Genomic DNA, 22,515 nt, shown 5'->3' with positions numbered 1-22,515 from the left:
TTTTTTAAAAAAAACTCTTGATGATCGCACGGCTCAGCTGGGCATGGGGGGGGGCAGGGATTTTTGCTACCGGTTCTCCGAACCACCCGCTGCCATCTCTACCGGATCGAGTGATCCGGTCCAAACCGGGAGCATTTCACCCCTGGCAGGAAGCCATCCAGGCCAAAAACAGGGTGCCGAGGGGCCTCACGCGGCCCTCCCGTGGCCTGTTTTGGCTGCCAGAGGCACCGCAGGCCAATCCTTTGCTATTTCTGGCTCAGCCCCGCAGGCCAGATTTAAGCACCTCGTGGGCCGAATCCGGCCCACAGACCTTGAGTTTGACACCCCTGCCCTATACTATTTCTGACAAGTTATCTTATTTATTTGCTTTCTCCATTTTCCTTCCATCAAATTGATTTTCATGTTGAGAACACTAAGATCATATTAAACTCTTCTGGTGTGTAGTTCTTCACCAAGAAGGTTCTCTGCAAGGCAGCAGGTCAACAACAGAATTGACCAACCTGGCGACAGGATAGCAGGTGGCCCCTCAATTTACAACCACAACTGGAGCCACCATTTCCATGGCTAACCAAAGTGGTTAAGTGAGCACTGTTTAACTTTAAGACCATTTGGCATCTGCCACATTTGTGCAAGAGGGGCATAATTTATTGCCGGGGACAGTCTCTATGAAACAGAGAGACACGATTTACATTATACAGATGTGCGAGCTGAGCCTCCAACTGGCCCAGAGTGAACTTCTTCACCACGTTTTGGTCATTCCTGGCAAGGATGCCCCAGGATCGAAGGTGATTGTTGTCTATCACACAACAGGCTGCAGACCACAAATGGCTGGGCCTGTTGACCCTCCCTCCAGCTATATAGGTGTCTCCTGGTACCGCGCCCACCAACGCAAACGTCTCCTGGCATCCTTCGGTCATCTGCAGCATGGTGGTTTGCTCGTAGTTGTTCCAGGCTCCGCCGTTGAGTTTTATGAACTGTGGGACGATGTTTGTCAGGGTGAAGGTGGAAGACTTGGCGCTGTAGTTAGGCTGGTGTCCGTTTGGGTTAAGATGGCCCCTGTTGCAATCGGTCAGGTTCTTGTAATCTTGCAAGATGGCCTGGCTGTTGCGCAGAGCTTCTTGGGGGCCCTTTTTATTCAAGAAGTCGCCTTCCGTTTCCATTTCATTTTGAAACGTGGAGTTGATGAGCTGTGGAGGAGAAAAGAGGAAGCACAAACAGCGGAAAAAGGAAAGGAAAAGGGATCAGACAGGAAACAAAAACATCCAGCACCACACAGTCTTCAAATCTACAGCTGTATTTCCCTAACGTGCCTTGAACTGTTACATTCCCATAACATACTGAGCCCCCTCCCAAAAAATCAACCGTATTATGGTTTCACACAATGTGCTAAGACTAATAAAGGAGAATATTTGTAGCTAAGGGTTGACATGAGGGTCCTTGGTGCTCTCTCAGCCTGCTTGTTTTCTTGAAGACATTTCATGACCCAACCAGGTAACATCATTGATGCTAGAAGGGAGGGAGGTTTGGGAGGAGGACCGTGGGGTCCTTGGTGTTGTCTAAGCTTGCTTGTTTTCTTGCAGACGTTTCATAACCCAAACTAGGTAACATCATCCGTGTTAGTAAGGAGTGGGGTTTGCTGTCAGTTAGTGTCGTGTCCCACTCCTCCGCTGATGGCCAGGTCAGGGAAATCCGAATCAGGCTTGCCTCTGCAGCTCTGCCCAAAGTCCTAGCAAAGTCCTCAGAGCAGGCAGGAGACCAGTAAGTGACTTCAGCAAGATAAGTTCGACTTTGCCTGACTCAGAGACTGCCAGAAAGCAGATCCTTTATATAGGCCATGGGGTGTGGCTCCATGACTCAGCACTCATTAAGGCCTGCCCCTCCCTTCCTTCTGTTGCCTCCGCCTATCCAGTCTTCTGATGCGAGGGTCACTCCAATCAGCAGCTGTTGGGAATAAACTTTCCTCAGGCTCACATGCTGTGGAGGAGGGGGAGGGGTCTAGCTGCTCCGTTTGCCTGGGCATGGAGCCAGGGCTGGGGCCGGGGGGTGCTCCCTCCTCTGCAGCCTGCTTGGGCATGGAGCCAGGGCTGGGACCGGGAGGTGTCCCCTCCTCTTCAGCTTGTCTGGGCATGGAGCCAGGGCTGGGGCCGGGAGGCATACATTCCTCCGTGTTCGGGAGCAGATAAGAAGGCCCCGGCTGCTGTGAGAGCGGGCAAGACACAACAGTTAGTAAGGAGTACAGCAAACTGCACTCCTTACTAGCACGGATGATGTTACTAGTCTGGGTCATGAAACGTCTGCAAGAAAATAAGCAAGCTCGGAGATCACCCAAGGACCCCTCATGTGCTAAGACCATAGCTGGCTCCAGCAAGACAGAGCTACGAACAGTATATACAGTTAATATATTATTGCTATATTTGGTAGCACAGTTGGCCAGATGTTTAGACTGGATTTGGCATTTCTATCCACTTATCGAGTCCTTCCCAGGGAAGATCTGAGATAGGCAGATGTTGACGTTTAATGGCGATAGGTATTGGTCCAAAGATGTAAGCTCTTCTGAGTAAAGTGTCGTGTCCCACTCCTCCGCTGACGGCCGGGTCAGGGAAATCCGAATCAGGCGTGCCTCTGCAGCTCTGCCAAAGTCCTAGCAAAGTCCTCAGGGCAGGCAGGAGACCAGAAAGTGACTTCAGCAAGATAAGGTAGACTTTGCCTGACTCAGAGAATGCCAGAAAGCAGATCCTTTATATAGGCCATGGGGTGTGGCTCCATGACTCAGCACTTATCCAGGCCTGCCCCTCCCTTCCTTTTGTCGCCGCTGCCTATCAATTCTTCTGAAGCGAGGGTCACTCCAGTCTGCAGCTGTTGGCAATTGACCTTCCTCAGGCTCACATGCTGTGGGGGAGGGGGAGGGGTCTAGTTGCTGGGCATGGAGCCAGAGCTGGGGGCTGGAGGTACTTCTTCCTCCTCAGCCTGTCTGGGCATGGAGCCAGGGCTGGGGCCGGGAGGCATACTAGGACATTCCTCAGCGTTCGGAAGCAGATAAGAAGGCCCCGGCTGCGGTGAAAGCTGACGAGACACAACATAAAGCTGCCTCTTGCAATTGACCGATGGTGAATTTGTCAATGCTGATGGTGTTCCAGTGGTGCGCCAGACGTTTTGGGATCGCAGCCAAGGCGCTGATGGCTATTGCTTTTCCAAAGGTGCTTTTTTTCAAGAGGCAACTGGACTTCCTTGTTTTTCTCTGAAGACATTTCGCTTCTCATCCGAGAAGCTTCTTCAGCTCTTTTGCTTTCTTTCGCCACAGTCGTTCTATTTTTATTTGCAGGTCTTTGTGGGTTGTCTTCTTCTCCAATTCTATTCTGTTGTCCTCAAGTACTTCCATGTCTACTATCTAGACCAGGGCTGTCAAACTCGTGGCCCAGATGTGTCACATGCTGGCCTTGCCCCTGCCCGGTTTAGCGAAGGGGAGGAAAGTCCCGATATGTCACAGGACGCTGCTGTGATAACGTGAGTTTGATACCTGTGATCTAGACTGTTTTTTCTTTCTTGATGAGCCGTGGTGCAGTGATTAGAATGCAGTATTGCAGGCTACTTTTGCTGACTGCTGGCTGCCAACAGTTGGTAGTTCAAATCTCACCAGGCTCAAGGTTGACTTAGTCTTCCATCCTTCCGAGGAAGATAAAATGAGGACCTTTGTTGGAGGCAAAAGGCTGACTCTGTAAACCGCTTAGAGTGGGCTATAAAGCACTGTGAAGTGGTATATAAGTATATTGCTATTCTTATCAACAATTAAGTCTGGGAAGTTATGTGGCAGGTGCTTGTCTCTAAAATCCCAGCACACTTTAGCTTATTCGTATTATTTCAGTGTGCTATTTCCCCATTTCTTTGACTTCAAAGGAGCAGGATAAAAATATGATTGATGCCTTTAGCATCCCACTTGGGCAGCCGAGAAAGCCAAACAATGGATCATCAAAATAGTTTTGTTTGTAAAACCATCAGAAAAAAAAATCAGTCCAAAGTTCTCACTTGAGGCACAAAGGATCAGGCTCAAATTATCTTACTTTGGACATATTTTGCAAAGACCCAACTCTCTGGAGAAAACATTAATACCGAGTAAGGCAGAAGGAAGGAGAAGAAGAGTATGAGTAGCAATAAGTTGGACAGTGTTGTGGTCCGCCAGCAGCCTGCGGAGCTGGCAACAGAGTTGGACAGTGATGAGGCTGAGGTGAGGCCAGGGCCATCGGGGAGTGAGGTGCGGACTCCAGAGCCTCCAGAGACTGATAGTAGTGAGGCAGAGGAACAGGAGGAGCCTGTTCCTAATGCACGCATGAGAAGAGCTGCCAGAAGGCAAGAGCAGCTCAAGCAAAGAAGACGACTCGGGAGTAAGGCCAAGAGATGATTGGCCCCTCCCATAAGGCTTAAAACAGACCAGCAACGGCGTTTGAGCTCTTTGTCCGAAAACAACGTTGGTAGCTTCATCTTCTTGTATTTATGACTTCTGAACTTTTGCCAAGAAAGGCCTTTGGCAGTTTGCCTAATTGGATCAAGATTTGTGATAGGACTGAGGAATTTGTGTTGGGAGGAATTTGCTTTAATTTAGTTGAACTACGCTGGGAATGAAGTAATTCTTAGCTGTTCGAATAAAGTTTGTTTGTTTTTTCACTTATTTATTTTTATTTTATTTATTTATTCGAATTTTTATACCGCCCTATCTCCCGAAGGACTCAGGGTGGTGTACAGCCAAATAAAAACATAAGAATAATACAAATAAAAACAACAATTAAAAAACCTATTAATTAGGCCGAAATTAAAATATCACTAAAATAGTATAAAACCCCATTAAAACTAAATTTAAAACTAAAAACCCTAGGCTAGCCCTGCGCAAATAAATAGATGTGTCTTAAGTTCGTGGCGGAAGGTTCAAAGGTCGGGAAGTTGGCGCAGCCCTGGGGGAAGCTCGTTCCAGAGGGTGGGAGCCCCCACAGAGAAAGCCCTTCCTCTGGGTGTTGCCAGTCGGCACTGCCTGGCAGACGGCACCCTAAGGAGTCCCTCTCTGTGAGAGCGTACGGGTCGGTGGGAGGCAATCGGTGGCAGTAGGCGGTCCCGTAAGTAACCCGGCCCTATGCCATGGAGTGCTTTAAAGATAGTAACCAAAACCTTGAAGCGCACCCGACTGACTGAGTTTCCTACTACCTATTTGGGCCTGGGTCACAACAGACGGACTGAGTTGTGGTAGCGATGTGTGCATCCCTGGATGACTTGAAAAAACAGGTTATGGACAGATTATCATGCAGAAAATCTATGTCGGGTGTGTCCAACCTTGGCAACTTTGAGACCTGTGGACTTCAATTCCCAGAATTCCCCGACCAGCACACTGGGGCTACATAAGTTACATTCAACGAAAAGAAGGAAGGAGGAGAACTTGATTCTATCCAGTGGTGAGATTCACGTACCTTCCCTATTCCGTGAAATAGGACAGCATTACATCTGGACAGGTGGGCGAGGCTGACCGCAGTCGCCGCTACAGGTTTGCCAGAACCGGCTGAATCCTACCACTGATCCCATCCATCTTACCTGAGGTTCAACCATCCATTTTTTGGGTCTCTTAGCCTTCCCAGGGTTGTAGACATACGCCGAATAGACTGGGATGCGGTTGTCTTTATCATACAAAGTGGCGAAACGATACAGGTTTTGGTAACGCTGGCAAATGCGGACAGGGCTTGGAGGGAGCCTGATAAGTGGCGGAGTTTCTCGGAGGAAAAACTGAGGACAATGGTCTTGAAAAGAGTTCACCACCTCTCCACTCGTGGGCATCTGACTCCAGCTCAGAGAGAGGGCAATGAGCAACAGCAGCATCACGAGAAAGGACTGGGACGGGGTTGGGTGCCTGGAGAGGAAAAAAGAAGAGACGAAACAGAGAGACACTCTGGTTAGAACAGTGGTCACCAACCAGTGGTCCGTGGACCACTGGTGGCTCGTGTGAAAATTTTGGTGGTCCACAGAAAAATTATTTGCATTTTTTATACTGCACTAAATACTATTTTTTCTTTTTAAAAAATTCGTATTAGTGGTCCACAGGATTTAAAATTATGAATTTAGTGGTCCCTGAGGACTGAATTTTTGGTGACCTCTGGAACAAGAAGTGGGATCTTCTCCCAATCTCCTTCGGTTCTGGCTCTGCTTTGTCCTCTGGGCAGTGGGTATAAGGCAGGGGTGTCAAATCCGATTTGATTGAGGACCGCATCAGGGTTGTGTTTGTCTTCAGGGGACCAGGGTAGACGTGGCCAGCTCAACTTCACTCAAATTGGGGGGGCACCTGTGGTAGCCAAGTGCTAAGGCAGAACTTCTCTCACACCCTCCCTCTCATTATAATAATCTCCTTCCTTCCTTCCACCTTCTCCTTTCTTCTTCCTTCCCCTCTTTCCTTATTTTTCCTTCCTTGCTCTCTTCCCATCTTCTTTTTTGTCCTTTCCCTTTCTCCTTTCCTGTCCCTTCTTGCAGGGGTGAAGTGCTCCCAGTTGTGACCGGATCTCACGATCCGGTAGCGATCGTGGCTGGCGGTTCGGCGATCCGGTAGCGATCGCCGAACCACCGGTGACACCCACCGCCAGGGTGTCATTACTTCCTGGTTTTAACCAGGAAGTAACGTGTTTTTTTACCATCTGCGCATGTGCAGGAGGTTTTGCGCATGTGTAGAAGGTTTGCAAGTGCATGTGACACGCGAGCGCATGGACTTCCGAGCCACTAAGGAAGGTAAGTAGATTTCATCCCTGCCTTCTTGGATGCTCAAATGCAAAAGGGGAAACATTTCTCTCTTTCGTTTTGCTTTTAGTTTGTTTTGATAGCCCTCTGCCAGTGAAAAGAGACCTCAAAATTGGAGCCTGGACAGGGGTGAAATTCAGCAGGTTCCGACAGGTTCTAGACAACCGGTAGTGGAAATTTTGAGTAGTTTGGAGAACCGGCAAATACCGCCTCTGGCTGGCTTCAGAGTGGGGAGGGAATGGGGATTTTGCAATATCCTTCCCCCAGGAGTGGGAAGGGAATGGGGATTTTGCAGTATCCTTCCCCCAGGAGTGGGGAGGGAATGGGGGTTTTGCAGTATCCTTCCCTCAGAAGTGGGGAGGGAATGGGGATTTTGCAGTATCCTTCCCCCAGGAGTCGGGAGGGAATGGGAATTTTGCAGTATCCTTCCCCCAGGAGTGGGGTGGGAATGGGGATTTTGCAGTATCCTTCCCTCAGAAGTGGGGAGGGAATGGGGATTTTGCAGTATCCTTCTCCTGCCACGCCCACCAAGCCACACCCACAGAACCAGTAGTAAAAAAACTGTTTGAATTTCATCACTGAGCGCAGAGCCTGTTTTTGCTGGCTGAAGGCTGCAAGAGGATGTCACAGCCGAAAACTGACCCTTCCATGGTGCCTCTGCCAGCGAAAACGTGCGTCCTTCCCAATCTCCGTTTTCGCTGGCAGAGGTCCTTTGCTGTTTCCAAGGCGACCCCGCGGGCCAGGTCTAAACCCCATGCGGGCCGAATCCGGCCCACAGGCCTTGAGTTTGATACCCCTTGTATAAAGGGTTGGAATCTCCCACTGACTTTGCTCGTCAGGCTGGAAAAGGGGAAATCACAGGACCCCAGGATACCGCAGCCATCATAAATATGAGTCGGCTGCCGAGCGTCCACGTTTGGATTCCACGTGACCACGGGGATGCTGCCAACGGTCGTTAAGTGTGAAAAATGGTCGTAAGGCACTTTTTACAGCCCCGCGGTAACTTCGAGCAGTCACTGAATGAGTTGCTGCAAGTCGAGGACTATCTACATCAGGGGTCTCCAACCTTGGCAACTTTAAGCCTGGAAGACTTCAACTCCCAGAATATCCCAGCCAGCTTTGCTGGCTGGGGAATTCTGGGAGTTGAAGTCCTCCAGACTTAAAGTTGCCAAGGTTGGAGACTCCTGACCTACACAGCAGGAATGCAGTGACTCCATTGCTAACTGACAGTTTAGCCACGTTGACTGAACAAGGTCAGACTCTCCCAGCTGATGTCAAGTTAGGCCAGATGAGAAAAACCATAAACATTGACTGGAAAGGTCCTTCAGTGACCAGAACAAAATAGGTTTCGCCCTCAAGCGTCCTTCTTCAGTTTCTAAAGGGTTTCAAGAATCCCGTGTGTTAGGCCTTTTATTGCAGATTGGGGGGGGGACGGGACGACTGAAGAATTTGGAGCTGTGGAATCATCAAAGAAGGAAGACTAGAATGGTATAGACTCTCCTGCTAGAGCAGCGGGTTGGATTAGAAGACCTCTAAGCTCCTTTCCGACTGTTATCCTGTTAGAACCAAATGTTTTCCTAGTTAGATGGTTACTTCTTTGCCCTATGCTCCATCCTTCCTTCCTTTCTTCCCTTCCCTTATACCCTTTTCTCTCCTACCTTCCTTCCCTTCCTCCCTTTTCTCTTCTTCCTTCCCTCCTTTCCCTCCGTTTTCCTTCCTTACCTTCTTCCCCTTACTCTTTTCTCTTCTTCCTTCCTTCCCTCTTTCCCCTCTTCCTGCTTTCCTTCCTTTCTTCCTTCCCTCCTTCCCCTTACTCTTTTCTCTTCTTCCTTCCTCTCTTCCCCTTTTCTCTTCTTCTTCCTTCCTTCCCTCTTTCCCCTCTTCCTGCTTTCCTTCCTTTCTTCCTTCCCTCCTTCCCCTTACTCTTTTCTCTTCTTCCTTCCCTCTCTTCCCCCCTTTTCTCTTCTTCCTTACCTCCCTCCCCTCCCTTCCTGCTTTCCTTCCTTCCCTCCTTCCCCTTACTCTTTTCTCTTCTTCCTTCCTTCCATCCCTCTTTCCCCTCCTTCCCTCCCTTCCTGCTTTCCTTCCTTTCCCTTACTCTTTTCTCTTCTTCCCTCCTTCTCTCTCTTCCTCCTTCCTTCTGTCCCTCTTTTCCCTCCCTTCCTCCTTCCCTCCTTCCTCTTTTCTCTTCTTCCTTCCTTCCTTCCGTCCCTTTCCCTTCCCTTCCTCTTTCCCTCCTTCCCCTTACTCTTTTCTCTTCTTCCTTCCTTCCGTCCCTCTTTCCCTTCCCTTCCTCCTTCCCTCCCTCGCTTCCTCTTCTTCATTTCAATGAAAGAAAGCAGAGAGAATGAATTGCCTGCTTCTCTAAATCCGCACCAGGAGAGGGCAGTTGAGGTTCCTCTTTTATGGGACATTCGCAACCTATTACCTTCAATAAGATCACTTTTGATCTCATGCGGGAAAGGATTCCTTCAAAAGTTGCCTTTTGAAGAGAGTGTTGACCTGGAATGTTATGTGTGCCCCCTTTTTTCCAAGGGATATGCAGAGTCCATTCACAACATCTGAGATGACTCCTGGAGAACTTTGATGTGACTTTCTCCTTCCTTCCTTTCTTTCTTTCTTTCTTTCCTTCCTTCCTTCCTTCCTTTTCTTTCTTTCCCTCCTTCCCTTCTTCCTTTCTTTCTCCTTCCTTCTTTTCCTCTCGGCTTTTTTCTCACTCCTTTCTTCCTTTCTCCCTCATTCCTTTTCCTTCCTTGCTTGCACATTGTCGTCTCTGTGAATCTCTACAGCTGCTCTGTCACAAACAGTTGTGATTGACCAGTGGCACAATTTTACCTATCAGGGTAAATGAGGAAAGTTAAACAGCAGCTCGAATTAAGCAGCTGTGTAAATGAAGCTGCATTATCGGCCCTCTTTATTTGTTTTTACACCGCAGAGAACATGTTCTACCGCACCAGGTTGTCATCATTATTGGTAATCTGGAATTGGAAGAAATACCTCTTTGCTAGGGAGAAATCCTAGCGGGTCTCAATCAGGAGTGAAATGCTCCCGGTTCAGACCGGATTGCCCAATTCGGTAGCGATGGCGGTGGGTGGTTCGGAGAACCGGTAGCAAAAATCCCTGCCCCCATCCCCCGCCCCAGCTGAGCCACGTGATCATCAGAGGTTTTTTTTTTAACTTTTAAAAGCATTTTTTCTTCAGCCGAAAAAATGCTTTTAAAAGTAAAAAAAAAAGCCTCTGATGATCGTGCGGCTCAGCTGGGATCAACAGAACCCTTTAAAAGCATTTTTTCTAGAACCTCTTTGGCCGAAGGGGTTGTAAAAACAAAAACGCTTTTAAAAGGCTCCTCTGGTGATCCCAGCTGAGTTGCCTGATGGCCAGAACCTTTTAAAAGCATTTTTTCTACAAGCTCTTCGGCTGAAGAGGTTGTAGAAAAAATGCTTTTAAAAGTAAAAAAAAAAAAGTTGGCCACGCCCACCCAGTCACATTCCCCCCCAAGCCACACCCACAGAACCGGTAGTAACAAATTTTACATTTCACCCCTGGTCTCAATATAAAAAAAGAGGTCGAGACTCTGGAAAGGGTGCAGAAAAGAGCAACAAAGAGGATTAGGCGACTGGAAGCTAAAATGTATGAGAGAATCGTTGCTGGAATTGGGTATATCTAGTCCAGGGATAGTCAACAGTTTTATACCTACCGCCCACTTTTGTATCTCTGTTAGTAGTAAAATTTTCTAACCGCCCACCGGTTCCCACAGTAAAGCGCCATGTATTGTCATCTGCGCATGCCTCTCGCGCATCGTGGATTGGGTTTGTGGGGGGGCGCCGGCTACCAGCTCTGCTTGTCTGTTACAGCTGGGTGATGTGGGGGGGAGATGCGCAAGCTATTCTGGGACGAGGCTCTTTTGTTTGCGATCGCACTGCTATCATGTCTCCCCTAGTCCTTCTTTTTATTAAACTAGACTTTTTATTAAACTAGAAGTTAGGCTCGAGATCCAGATGGATCTTGACAGACTTGAACCCTGGGCCCTATCTAACAAAATGAAATTCAACGTAGAGAAAAGTAAAGTCTTATACTTAGGCACGAAAAACCAAAAGTGCATATATAGACTGGGTGAAACCAGGTTTAATAGCAGTAATTGTAAGAGGGATCTTGGAGTCTTAGTGGACAACCAATTAAATATGAGCCAGCAGTGTGAGCCAGCAACTAAAAAGCTAATGCAATCCTAAATTGCATTAATAGAGGGATACAATCAAGATCAAGGGAGGTACTAATACCACTCTATAAAACCTTAGTAAGACCACGCCTAGAGTACTGCATGCAGTTTTGGTCACCACGCTATAAAAAAGATGCTGAGACTCTAGAAAGAGTGCAGAGAAGAGCAACCAAGAGGATTAGGGGACTGGAGGCTAAAAGATACGATGAAAGGTTGCAGGAACTGATTATGCTAGTCTAGGGAAGAGAAGGACCAGAAGAGACAGGATAGCAGCCTTCCAATATTTGAGGGGCTGCCACAGAGAGGAGCGGGCGTTGTCAAGCTATTCTCCAAAGCACCTGAAGGCCAGACAAGGAATAGAATATATAGAATATAGAATTTTTTATTGGCCAAGTGTGATTGGACACACAAGGAATTTGTCTTGGTGCATATGCTCTCAGTGTACATAAAAGAAAAGATACCTTCATCAAGGTACAACATTTACAACACAAATAATGGATGTAAACTGAACAAGGAGAGATTCAACTGGAAATAAGGAGAAATTTTCTGACACTGAGAACAATCAACCCATGGAACAGAAGTTGCCTTCGGAAGTTGTGGTGCCGGCCTGCACCTGCATGACGGAACGCCACTCTTCCGGGTTCCGCCTCTCCCGCTTGTGCGACAGCCAGCTGACCGCAGGAACGCGGAATAGGAGCCAGCGAGGCCGCGTATTCTTCATGGGATGGTTTCGCCGACACTGGTATAGGGCCTTTTGCTTGAGTAGCGGGTCGGACTAGAAGACCTCCAAAGTCTCTTCCAACTCTGTTTTTTTTGTTTTGTTTACATTTATATCCCGTCCTTCTCCGAAGACTCAGGGCGGCTTACAGTGTGTAAGGCAATAGTCTCATTCTATTTGTACATTTACAAAGTCAACTTATTGCCCCCCCAACAATCTGGGTCCTCATTTTACCTACCTTATAAAGGATGGAAGGCTGAGTCAACCTTGGGCCTGTTGGGACTAGAACCTGCAGTAATTGCAGGCAGCTGTGTTTTAATAACAGGCTTCTTACAGCCTGAGCCACACCGCGGCCCTGTTAATCTAGTCTAGTCTAGTCTAATTTAATTTCTCTGTCAAGGCAATAGAACGGTTTCTCCATCCTGATTCCTTGGAGTCTCTCCGCTTATGATGGAAAGTGATTTTACCCTGTTTAGGATAGTCCCAAATTCATGGAAACGCTTTTCCAGAAAAACGGACACCATGCTCCATTCAAGGATACCGGATGTAGAAAATCTTTGCTAACATCGCCAAAGTGTAAGGAATGGCAACAAACATCGCTAGATGGCCCATAAATAAATAGGACCTCCAATTAGAAAACGCCCGATTAGTTTCATCTGAAATACAGGTCGTCCTCGACTTACAACAGCTCGTTTAGTGACCGTTCAAAGTTACAACAGCATTGAAAAAAGTGACTTATGGCCGTTTTTTCACCCTTATGACTGTTGGTGGTCACCCGATCCAAATTCAGAAGCTGACTCCTATTTACGACGTTTGCAGCATCCTGAAGGTCATGCGATCCCCTTTTGCGACCTTCCGACAAGCAAAGTCAACGGGAAAGCCAGATTCACTTAACAACCGTGTCAGGGGCCGGATAGCTCAGGCTGGTAATAGCCTGTTATTAAGAACACAAAGCCTGCAATTACTGCAGGTTCGAGCCCGGCCCAAGGTTGACTCAGCCTTCCATCCTTTATAAGGTAGGTAAAATGAGGACTCAGATTGTTGGGGGGGCAATAAGTTGACTTTGTAAAAATATACAAATAGAATGAGACTATTGCCTTATACACTGTAAGCCGCCCTGAGTCTTCGGAGAAGGGCGGGGTATAAATGTAAACAAAAAAAACAAACAAAAAACAAAACTAACTTCACAACGGCAGTGATTCACTTCACACAACCGTGTGGCAAGAAAGGCCGTAAAAGGGGGGCAGAGCTCACTGAAGCACTGTCTCACTTAGCAACAGAAATTTGGAGCTGAATTGTGTTCGTTTCTGCGGTTTGGGTCCCAACGGACGTAAAACCTGTGGTTACACACCACTTTTCCTAATTTCACGATTGCAATTTTGTGCCGGCCCATTTCCTTCCCCATTTCCTTATCTGCACCCGTGAGGAGCGTGACGGAAAAAAAACATTCAGAGAAACCAAATTCAAAGTCAAATTCACCGTGGTGGATTTTTTTTAAAAAAACAACAACAACAGAATACAACAGAACTTTAGAGTTGCAAAGGAGCTTGGAGGTTCAGGGGTCTCCAACTTTGGTCCCTTTAAGACTTGTGGACTTCAACACCCAGAGTTCCTCAGCCAGCAACTCTGGGAGTTGAAGTCCACAAGTCTTAAAGGGACCAAGGTTGGAGACTCCTGTTCTAGTCCAAACCCCCTGCTCAAGCAGGAGACCCTCTACCATGTCAGACAAATATCTGTCCAGTCTCTTCTTAAAAGCCTCCAGGGATAGGGAAGCCACAATTTCTGGAGACAAGCCGTTCCGCTGATTTAATTCTTGTCACTGTCAGTAAATTGCTCCTTAGTTCTAAGTTACTTCTCCCCTTGATTAGTTTCCACCCATTGCTTCTTCTCCTGTCTTCAGGGGCTTTGGAGAACAGGTTGATCGCCCTCTCTTCTTTGTGGTAGCCCCCCAGATATTGAAACGCTATCCTGTGTAATCCCTTATCCAGAGGTGGGATTCAGCAGGTTCTGACCAGTTCTGGAGAACCGGTAGTGGAAATCTATCATCTATTGCAATGTTTTTCCTGTTGAAGATTACTTCAGCTTCAATCACAACAATACAAGAGCAAACAATAGATTTAAGCATAATGTTAACCGCTTCAATCTTGATTGCAGAAAATATGACTTCAGTAACAGAGTTATTAATACTTGGAACACACTACCTGACTCGGTGGTCTCTTTTCAAAATCCCCAAATCTTTAACCAAAAACTGTCTACTATTGACCTCACCCCATTCCTAAGAGGTCTATAAGGGGCGTGCATAAGAGCACAAGCGTGCCTACCGTTCCTGTCCTACTGTTTCCTTTCATTATATCCAATTTATATAGTTATTACATGCTTATATTCATATATATACCGTATATACTCGAGTATAAGCCGATCCGAATATAAGCCGAGGCACCTAATTTTACCACAAAAACTGGGAAAAACTATTGACTCGAGTATAAGCCGAGGGTGGGAAATGAGGCAGCTACTGGTCAATGTAAAAAATAAAGATAGAGCCAAGTAAAATAACATGAATATTTATTTGAACGAAAAACAATAAAAGTGCAAAAGGGGGAAGGAGGATTCCCAGCTTTAGAAAATTTAGAACTACGCCGCCTTTGGTATGACCTGAGCATAGCTCATAAAATTATCTGCTACAATGTACTTCCTATCAATGACTACTTCAGCTTCAACCACAACAATACACGAGAACACAATAGATTCAAACTTAAAAGTGAACCTCTCCAATCTAGATTGCAGAAAATGTGACTTCAGTAACAGAGTTGTTAATGCCTGGAATGTGCTACCTGACTCTGTGGTCTCTTCCCAAAATCCCCAAAGCCTTAACCAAAGACTATCTAGTATTGACCTCACCCCATTCCTAAGAGGTCTGTAAGGCGTGCATAAGAGCACCAGCGTGCCTACCGTCCCTGTCCTAATGTTCCCTTTAGTTGTATTCCTTTTATGTATTCAATTCATGCTTATATTTATATAATTATTTAATATGTATTTGACAAAATAAAATGAATGAATGAATGAATGAATAGAATAGAATAGAATAGAATTTTTATTGGCTAAGTGTGATTGGACACACAAGGAATGAATGAATGAATGAATGAGTGAGTGAGTTACTTCAACAACATTGTCTCACAGAAATTGACAATACAACTGCAAGCATGAAAATGAGTCCTCCTTTAGCTTCCAAGGGACCAGGGTGCCTCTGAAGGTCAGTGCTCTAAGCACTAAGAACCCAGCACAAATCTAAGCCTGTATGCACACCAATAGTGAAAATACCCTGCACAGTGTCTCTTGGCAGAGAAGGTTAATTTTCATAGGCGTTGGGGTGGCTCTTTTTTTTTTTGGCAGGGCAATAAGGGTCTCTAATATCATTAAACCCAAGTGTGAGGAAAAAGACAGCAGCTAAAATGTTAAGGCCAGTTGTGTGACCTTCTCCAATACAGTTGGCCTGGCTGTTTGCCAAAACTTAAAACACCCTCCCATCCCCCCTCCCTGCTAAAGCTTCTTTCTTAAAACAATTGTGGTCTTTGCCTTTCATTGTGCCAATCGACTTTAGAAGTCTGTGTGTGTGTGTGTGTGTGTGTGAGAGAGAGAGAGAGAGAGAGAGAGAGAGAGGAGGAGGAGGAGTGCAAAGGGGAAGGAGGATTCCCAGCTCTAAACAAAGGGAAATCCCGGAATGCCAGCGAAAGGCGGTGCTCACGTTCCTCCTCCCTTGCTCAAAAGCCCCAACATGATATTGGAATTGGATGCCATTATATACCTGCTGAGGATAATTTGAATAACTTGAAAGATATAAAAGCTCTAAACATATTTGTTTAAAAATCTAAAATCTATACTTAAAATAAATGAATATAAAGTAATAAAGTTCTTTAAAGTTGTAATTCACTTTGCTGCTGAAAAAGAAAAGAAGCTTAACACCTTAAATGGTATTTATTAACTGAAATATCATCAAATCAAATATATAATGAGGTATATTATAATGACCTTTGTTTTCAGAAAGAAGCATGATGGAAGTTTTTCAATAAAGGGGGAAATATAGAAAAAACTTAGTGTCATGCTCATATATCATCTTTACAGATGTTGTTAACACTATACTATGGCAGCATATGATGGTACAATGTTTCAATCAATTTCAGGATGAAAAACTCATCAATGAGGAGGAGGAGTATAATTTATTAACCTTGTATGATATCAGTTTCTCAAGGACTCTAGAAGGACCCGAGGAAGAAATCTCTGCCCCCTCCCCACTTTCCCTTTCCAACCCAGCCTTCCAAGGGGACCTTTGAGGGAGAAATCTCTGCCCCCTCCCCACTTTCCCTTTCCAAGGCAGCCTTCCAAGAGGACCTCTCGAAAAGAGCGAAAGCTTTCTCCTGGCCGTTTTACCACCACCACACCCTCCACGCCGGCCATCCTAGGCTGGGTTAGAAACGAGGGGGAAGTTCAAGGACCACATCGATGGCACGAGCTCAGATTGTCGGCTGGGGATGATGGGCGCTGCAGTGCGATCTCGGGAGAGACTAGGGGGGAAGAAAGAATGACTGTTTCCCCACACCCTAGGATTGGGGAAAACATTGACACCCCCCCCTTAGTTGCGGGAGAAGGGTTGCGCTTCAAAGCGGTCGCCTCCATCCATCAATCCATCCTTCCTTCCTTACTTCCATCCATCCATCCATCCTTTTTTTTTTCCCAGCGAGCGGTGCGTGTGCTTGTGCGTGTGTGTGCGTGTGTGTGCGTGTGTGTGTGTGTGTGTGTGTGTGTGTCTCTGTCTCTGTCTCTCTCTCTCTCTCTCTCTCTCTCTCTCTCTGTGTGTGTGTGCGTGTGTGTGCGTGTGTGTGCGCCTGTGTGCCCTAGGGAGGAAGCGGAGCTGCCGGCTGTGGGGGTTGAGGCGTGCAAGAGGAGCGAGCGTGGAAAGGCCTTTTGTGTGTGTGCGTGTGTGCGCGCCTGTGTGCCCTAGGGAGGAAGCGGAGCTGCCGGCTGTGGGGGTTGAGGCGTGCAAGAGGAGCGGCGTGGAAAGGCCTTTTGTGTGTGTGCGTGTGTGCGCCTGTGTGCCCTAGGGAGGGAAGCGGAGCTGCCGGCTGTGGGGGTTGAGGCGTGCAAGAGGAGCGAGCGTGGAAAGGCCTTTTTGTGTGTGTGTGCGTGTGTGCGCCTGTGTGCCCTAGGGAGGGAAGCGGAGCTGCCGGCTGTGGGGGGGTTGAGGGGCGTGCAAGAGGAGTGAGCGTGGAAAGGCCTTTTTGTGTGTGTGTGCGTGTGTGTGCGCGCCTGTGTGCCCTAGGGAGGGAAGCGGAGCTGCCGGCTGTGTGGGGGGGGTGAGGGGCGTGCAAGAGGAGCGGGCGTGGAAAGGCCTTGTTGTGTGGGGGCTTGTGTGCGCGCCTGTGTGCCCTAGGGAGGAAGCGGAGCTGCCGGCTGTGTGGGGGTTGAGGCGTGCAAGAGGAGCGAGCGTGGAAAGGCCTTTTGTGTGTGTGCGTGTGTGCGCGCCTGTGTGCCCTAGGGAGGAAGCGGAGCTGCCGGCTGTGGGGGTTGAGGGCGTGCAAGAGGAGCGAGCGTGGAAAGGCCTTTTGTGTGTGTGCGTGTGTGCGCGCCTGTGTGCCCTAGGGAGGAAGCGGAGCTGCCGGCTGTGTGGGGGTTGAGGCGTGCAAGAGGAGCGAGCGTGGAAAGGCCTTTTGTGTGTGTGTCTGTCTCTGTCTCTCTCTCTCTCTCTCTCTCTCTCTCTCTCTCTCTCTCTCTCTCTCTCTCTCTCTCTCTCTCTCTCTCTCTCTCTCTCTCTCTCTCTCTGTGTGTGTGTGCGTGTGTGCGCGCCTGTGTGCCCTAGGGAGGGAAGCGGAGCTGCCGGCTGTGGGGGTTGAGGCGTGCAAGAGGAGCGAGCGTGGAAAGGCCTTTTGTGTGTGTGCGCCTGTGTGCCCTAGGGAGGAAGCGGAGCTGCCGGCTGTGGGGGTTGAGGCGTGCAAGAGGAGCGAGCGTGGAAAGGCCTTTTGTGTGTGTGCGTGTGTGCGCGCCTGTGTGCCCTAGGGAGGGAAGCGGAGCTGCCGGCTGTGGGGGTTGAGGCGTGCAAGAGGAGCGAGCGTGGAAAGGCCTTTTGTGTGTGTGCGTGTGTGCGCGCCTGTGTGCCCTAGGGAGGGAAGCGGAGCTGCCGGCTGTGGGGGTTGAGGCGTGCAAGAGGAGCGAGCGTGGAAAGGCCTTTTGTGTGTGTGCGTGTGTGCGCGCCTGTGTGCCCTAGGGAGGGAAGCGGAGCTGCCGGCTGTGGGGGTTGAGGCGTGCAAGAGGAGCGAGCGTGGAAAGGCCTTTTTGTGTGTGTGCGTGTGTGTGCGTGTGTGTGCGTGTGTGCGCGCCTGTGTGCCCTAGGGAGGGAAGCGGGGCTGGCGGCTGTGGGGGTTGAGGCGTGCAAGAGGAGCGAGCGTGGAAAGGCCTTTTGTGTGTGTGCATGTGTGTGTGCGTGTGTGTGCGTGTGTGTGTGTGTGTGTGTGTGTGTGTTTGCGTGTGTGTGTGTGTGTGTGCGCCTGTGTGCCCTAGGGAGGGAAGCGGAGCTGCCGGCTGTGGGGGTTGAGGCGTGCAAGAGGAGCGAGCGTGGAAAGGCCTTTTGTGTGTGTGTCTGTCTCTGTCTCTCCTCTGTCTCCCGAGTCCCAGCTGATTGGGAGGAAATGGGGATTTTGCAGTAACCTTCCCCTGGATTGGGGAGGGAATGGAAATTTTACACTATCCTTCCCCTGCCACACCCACCAAGCCATGCCACGCCCACCAAGCCACACCCACAGAACCGGTAGTAAAAAAAAATTGGATTTCACCACTGCCCCTATCCCCTAGTCCAGGGGTCTGCAAGCTTGGCTCTTTTGAAGACTTGTGGACTTCAAGTCCCAGCAAAGCTGGCTGAGGAACTCTGGGAGTTGAAGTCCACAAGTCTTAAAAAAGCCAAGTTTGCAGACCCCGGCCCTAGTCCTTCTTTTCACTAGATTAGACATACCCAGTTCCTGCAACCGTTCTTCATATGTTTTAGCCTCCAGTCCCCTCATCACTCTTGTTGCTCTTCTCTGCATTCTTTCTAGAGTCTCAACATCTTTTTTATAACGTGGCAACAAAAACTGATCGCAGTGTTCCAAACACGTTCTTACGAAGGCTTTATAAAGCGGTACTAGTAACTTCACGTGATCTTGATTTTATCCCTCTGTTAATGCAGCCTAGGATTGCATTGGCTTTTTTAGCTGCTGCTGCACACGGCTGGCTCATATTTAAGTCCATTAGGACTCCAAGAACTCTCTTACCGTTACTGGTATCCCGCCAAGTTTCACCTAATTTGCAAAATATTAACAACATTGTTATAAGAAACTTAAGAGTGTGTTTCTCAAAGGAATTGCATCCCTGAATGGGGAAGGGACATTCTTGAATACAGCTCATCTGTCTGGAACCCATACCACATTTCTGACATTAATACAATTGAACGAGTCCAAAAATATTTTACAAGAAGAGTTCTCCGCTCCTCTGTAAACAACAAAATACCTTATTCCACCAGACTTGAAATCCTGGGATTAGAGAACTTAGAACTCTAACACACAGAATCATCTATTGCAATGTCCTTCCTGTTAAAGACTACTTCAGCTTCAATCACAACAATACAAGAGCAAACAACAGATTCAAACTTAATGTTAACCACTTCAATCTTGATTGCAGAAAATATGACTTCAGTAACAGAGTTGTTAATGCTTGGAATACACTACCTGACTCTGTGGTCTCCTCTCCAACTTCTAAAAGCTTTAACCAAAAACTGTCTACCATTGACCTCACCCCATTCCTAAGAGGACTATAAGGGGCATGCATAAGTGCACAAAAGTGCCTACCGTTCCTGTCCTATTGTTTCCTTTCAATATATGTTCCTGTATATAATGTTGTGACAAATTAAAAAAAAAAATTGGCAAACCTAAACATGGGTGAATCTACTGAAGTTGGCAAAGGCAAGAGACAAGTCTAGCCTTCAGCTAAATTGAAAATGCCCCTTGAAAGCAGAGAGTGGGAATTTGGGGGTTATAGGGGGGTCGTTGCCTCCTCCAACCGATTGGAATAGAGCTATTTGTATAAGATGGGTTGTTATGGAGGAAGTCCACCAGACTGCAAGTAACTTACAGGACCGCCTACTGCCACCGTTTGCCTCCCACCGACCCGTGCGCTCTCACAGAGAGGGACTCCTCAGGGTACCATCAGCCAAGCAATGTCGGCTGGCGGCCCCCAGGGGAAGGGCCTTCTCTGTGGGGGCTCCCACCCTCTGGAACGAACTTCCCCCAGGACTTCGTCAACTTCCTGACCTTCGGACCTTCCGCCGCGAGCTGAAGACGTTTTTATTTATTCGCGCAGGACTGGCATAGAATTTTTAGAAGTTTTTATTATTCGGTTTTAAATTTTAAAGTGGGCTTTACTGTTTTAAATGCATTTTAAATTTGTGGCCATATTTAATAAGTTTTTTAATTATTGTTTTTATTCTGTATTTATTCACTGTGGTTTTATTTGGCTGTGAACCGCCCTGAGTCCTTTGAGAGAAGGGCGGTATAAAAATTAAATAAATAAATAAAATAAAATAAATAAATAAATAGCCTTTTAGGGCAGAGAATCCCACAGCTAAATTGAAAATGCCCATTGAAAGCAGAGAGTGGAATTTGGGGGGTTATGGGGGGGCGTTGCCTCCTCCAACCGATTGGAATAGAGCTATTTGTATAAGATGGGTTGTTATGGAGAAAGTCCACCAGACCGCAAGTGGACGACAAACTCCCATAACCCGTGACAGGGCCGTATTTCCTACCCTCTGGACAAAACATTCCAAATTATCCATAGACTTCAGGATTCTAGTCCTCAAGATCAACACATTTCTATAATTTGCACTTGATTTGCCTAATACCATAGCACTCAAACATTCTGGTCTGATGCTTACAAATTATTTAGGACACCCCCCCCCCACCCCCGCAAAGAGTTGGCTGACCCGGCTGACATCTATCAATACTTTAAACTATATTAGACACAAAAGGGAAATTTGAAAATATTTATTTATTTATTCGCAGGACTGGCATAGAATTTTAGAAGTTTTTATTATTCGGTTTTAAATTTTAAAGTGGGTTTTACTGTTTTAAATGCATTTTAAATTTTAAAGTGGGTTTTACTGTTTTAAATGCATTTTAAATTTTAAAGTGGGTTTTACTGTTTTAAATGCATTTTAAATTTTAAAGTGGGTTTTACTGTTTTAAATGCATTTTAAATTTTAAAGTGGGTTTTACTGTTTTAAATGCATTTTAAATTCGTGGCCGTATTTAATAAGTTTTTCAATTATTGTTTTTATTCTGTATTTATTCATTGTGGTTTTATTTGGCTGTGAACCGCTCTGAGTCCTTTGGGAGAAGGGCGGGATATAAATGTAAATAAAACAAAAACTCTGAACGGTCACTAAATGAACTGTTGTAAGTCAAGGACTATCTAGTGTCTCAAGGACCCCCAGGATTCCCCAGACTTCATTTTGAGACCTGCTGACGTAATATAACCTGAAAGCAGAAATTAATCTGGTCAGCGCATTGGAATTAGCAAAACAATTGTGCAATCCTTTTCATTATTGAAGGGCATTTAAATGTCCCAAACATGCAATTATGTTCAATTAAGCTCCATTATGTTTGTAAGAATATATGATGCTCTTCTCTAAAGGTTTCTGCCTGCCTCAAAAAGCTATATTTATTCTCCCCACTACAAAAGATATAGAAACTTTACAACTCATCAAACTTTACAGTTGACCCAGTGGATAAGGCTACTATAATTTGACGGTATCTCCAGTTTAAATTCTTCCAGCTTCTTAGAGTCTCTCTAGGTGAAAGCGATCCTACCTGTTAGAAGTAATCTGTGGGTCCTCGGCGCACTGCAGAATTGGGACTGTGTTCCAATCCTGGAGTGGCTTAAATAGGTTGTCCTAGGGGAGGATGTGGGTTTTCCCGCAGTTACTTATTAACTTCCTTTAAAAGTCGGTTCGGGATGGTTTCCAGTCCCCATGAAACTGGAAACGTAGCTCAAATTAGAATGTGGTTTTCCGCAGTTACTTATTAACTTCCTTTAAAAGTCGAGTTCAGGATGGTTTCCAGTCCCCATGAAACTGGAAACGTAGCTCAAATTAGAATGTGGTTTTCCGCAGTTACTTATTAACTTCCTTTAAAAGTCGAGTTCAGGATGGTTTCCAGTCCCCATGAAACTGGAAACGTAGCTCAAATTAGAATGTGGTTTTCAGTAGGGAAATTTGAAAATATTTATTTATTTTTAAATTCTCCCTGTCTTTCCTCCATGTCTTGACACTGAACTTCAAGGCAGGCTATTTATTATCGACTTATAAATAGGCTGTCCTTGCATAGACATTTTGAATGTACTGGTAGCCCTCCACTTACAGCAGTTCATTTAGTGACCATCGGAAAAAATTTTTTTGACTTATCGCCGCTTTGCACACTTAATGACCATCGCAGCCTCCACAAGGTCACGTGATCAAAATGGGGATGCTTGGCCCAACTGACTCATATTTATGACGGTTGCCGTGTCCCAGGGTCATGCGATCACTTTTAGCAACCTGCTAACAAGCAAAATGGACGCGGTGGCTCAGCGGCTAAGATGCTGAGCTTGTCGATCGAAAGGTTGGCAGTTCAGCGGTTCGAATCCCTAGCGCCGCGTAAGGGGGTGAGCTCCCGTGACTTGTCCCAGCTTCTGCCAACCTAGCAGTTCGAAAGCAGGTAAAAAATGCAAGTAGAAAAAATTGGGACCACCTTTGGTGGGAAGGGAACAG

General features: G+C 46.9%; 1 protein-coding gene across 1 annotated transcript in view; it reads right to left on the bottom strand.

Moving 5' to 3' along the window:
* Positions 1-636: 636 nt before the first annotated feature.
* The window catches only part of LOC131202596 (uncharacterized), a 46,892-nt gene continuing 25,013 nt past the window's right edge, over positions 637-22,515 (bottom strand). The window contains exons 3-5 of the mRNA XM_058191698.1: positions 21,578-21,660; positions 5,572-5,884; positions 637-1,187 (exon numbers count right to left, since the gene is read on the bottom strand). Coding sequence (XP_058047681.1) covers positions 645-1,187; positions 5,572-5,884; positions 21,578-21,660 — 939 coding nt within the window. The 3' untranslated portion in view covers positions 637-644. The remainder of the gene's footprint in view (positions 1,188-5,571; positions 5,885-21,577; positions 21,661-22,515) is intronic.

Source organism: Ahaetulla prasina, chromosome 7 (genome assembly GCF_028640845.1).
Source record: "Ahaetulla prasina isolate Xishuangbanna chromosome 7, ASM2864084v1, whole genome shotgun sequence".
Taxonomy (NCBI): domain Eukaryota; kingdom Metazoa; phylum Chordata; class Lepidosauria; order Squamata; family Colubridae; genus Ahaetulla; species Ahaetulla prasina.
This window is presented reverse-complemented; position numbering and strand designations above follow the sequence as displayed.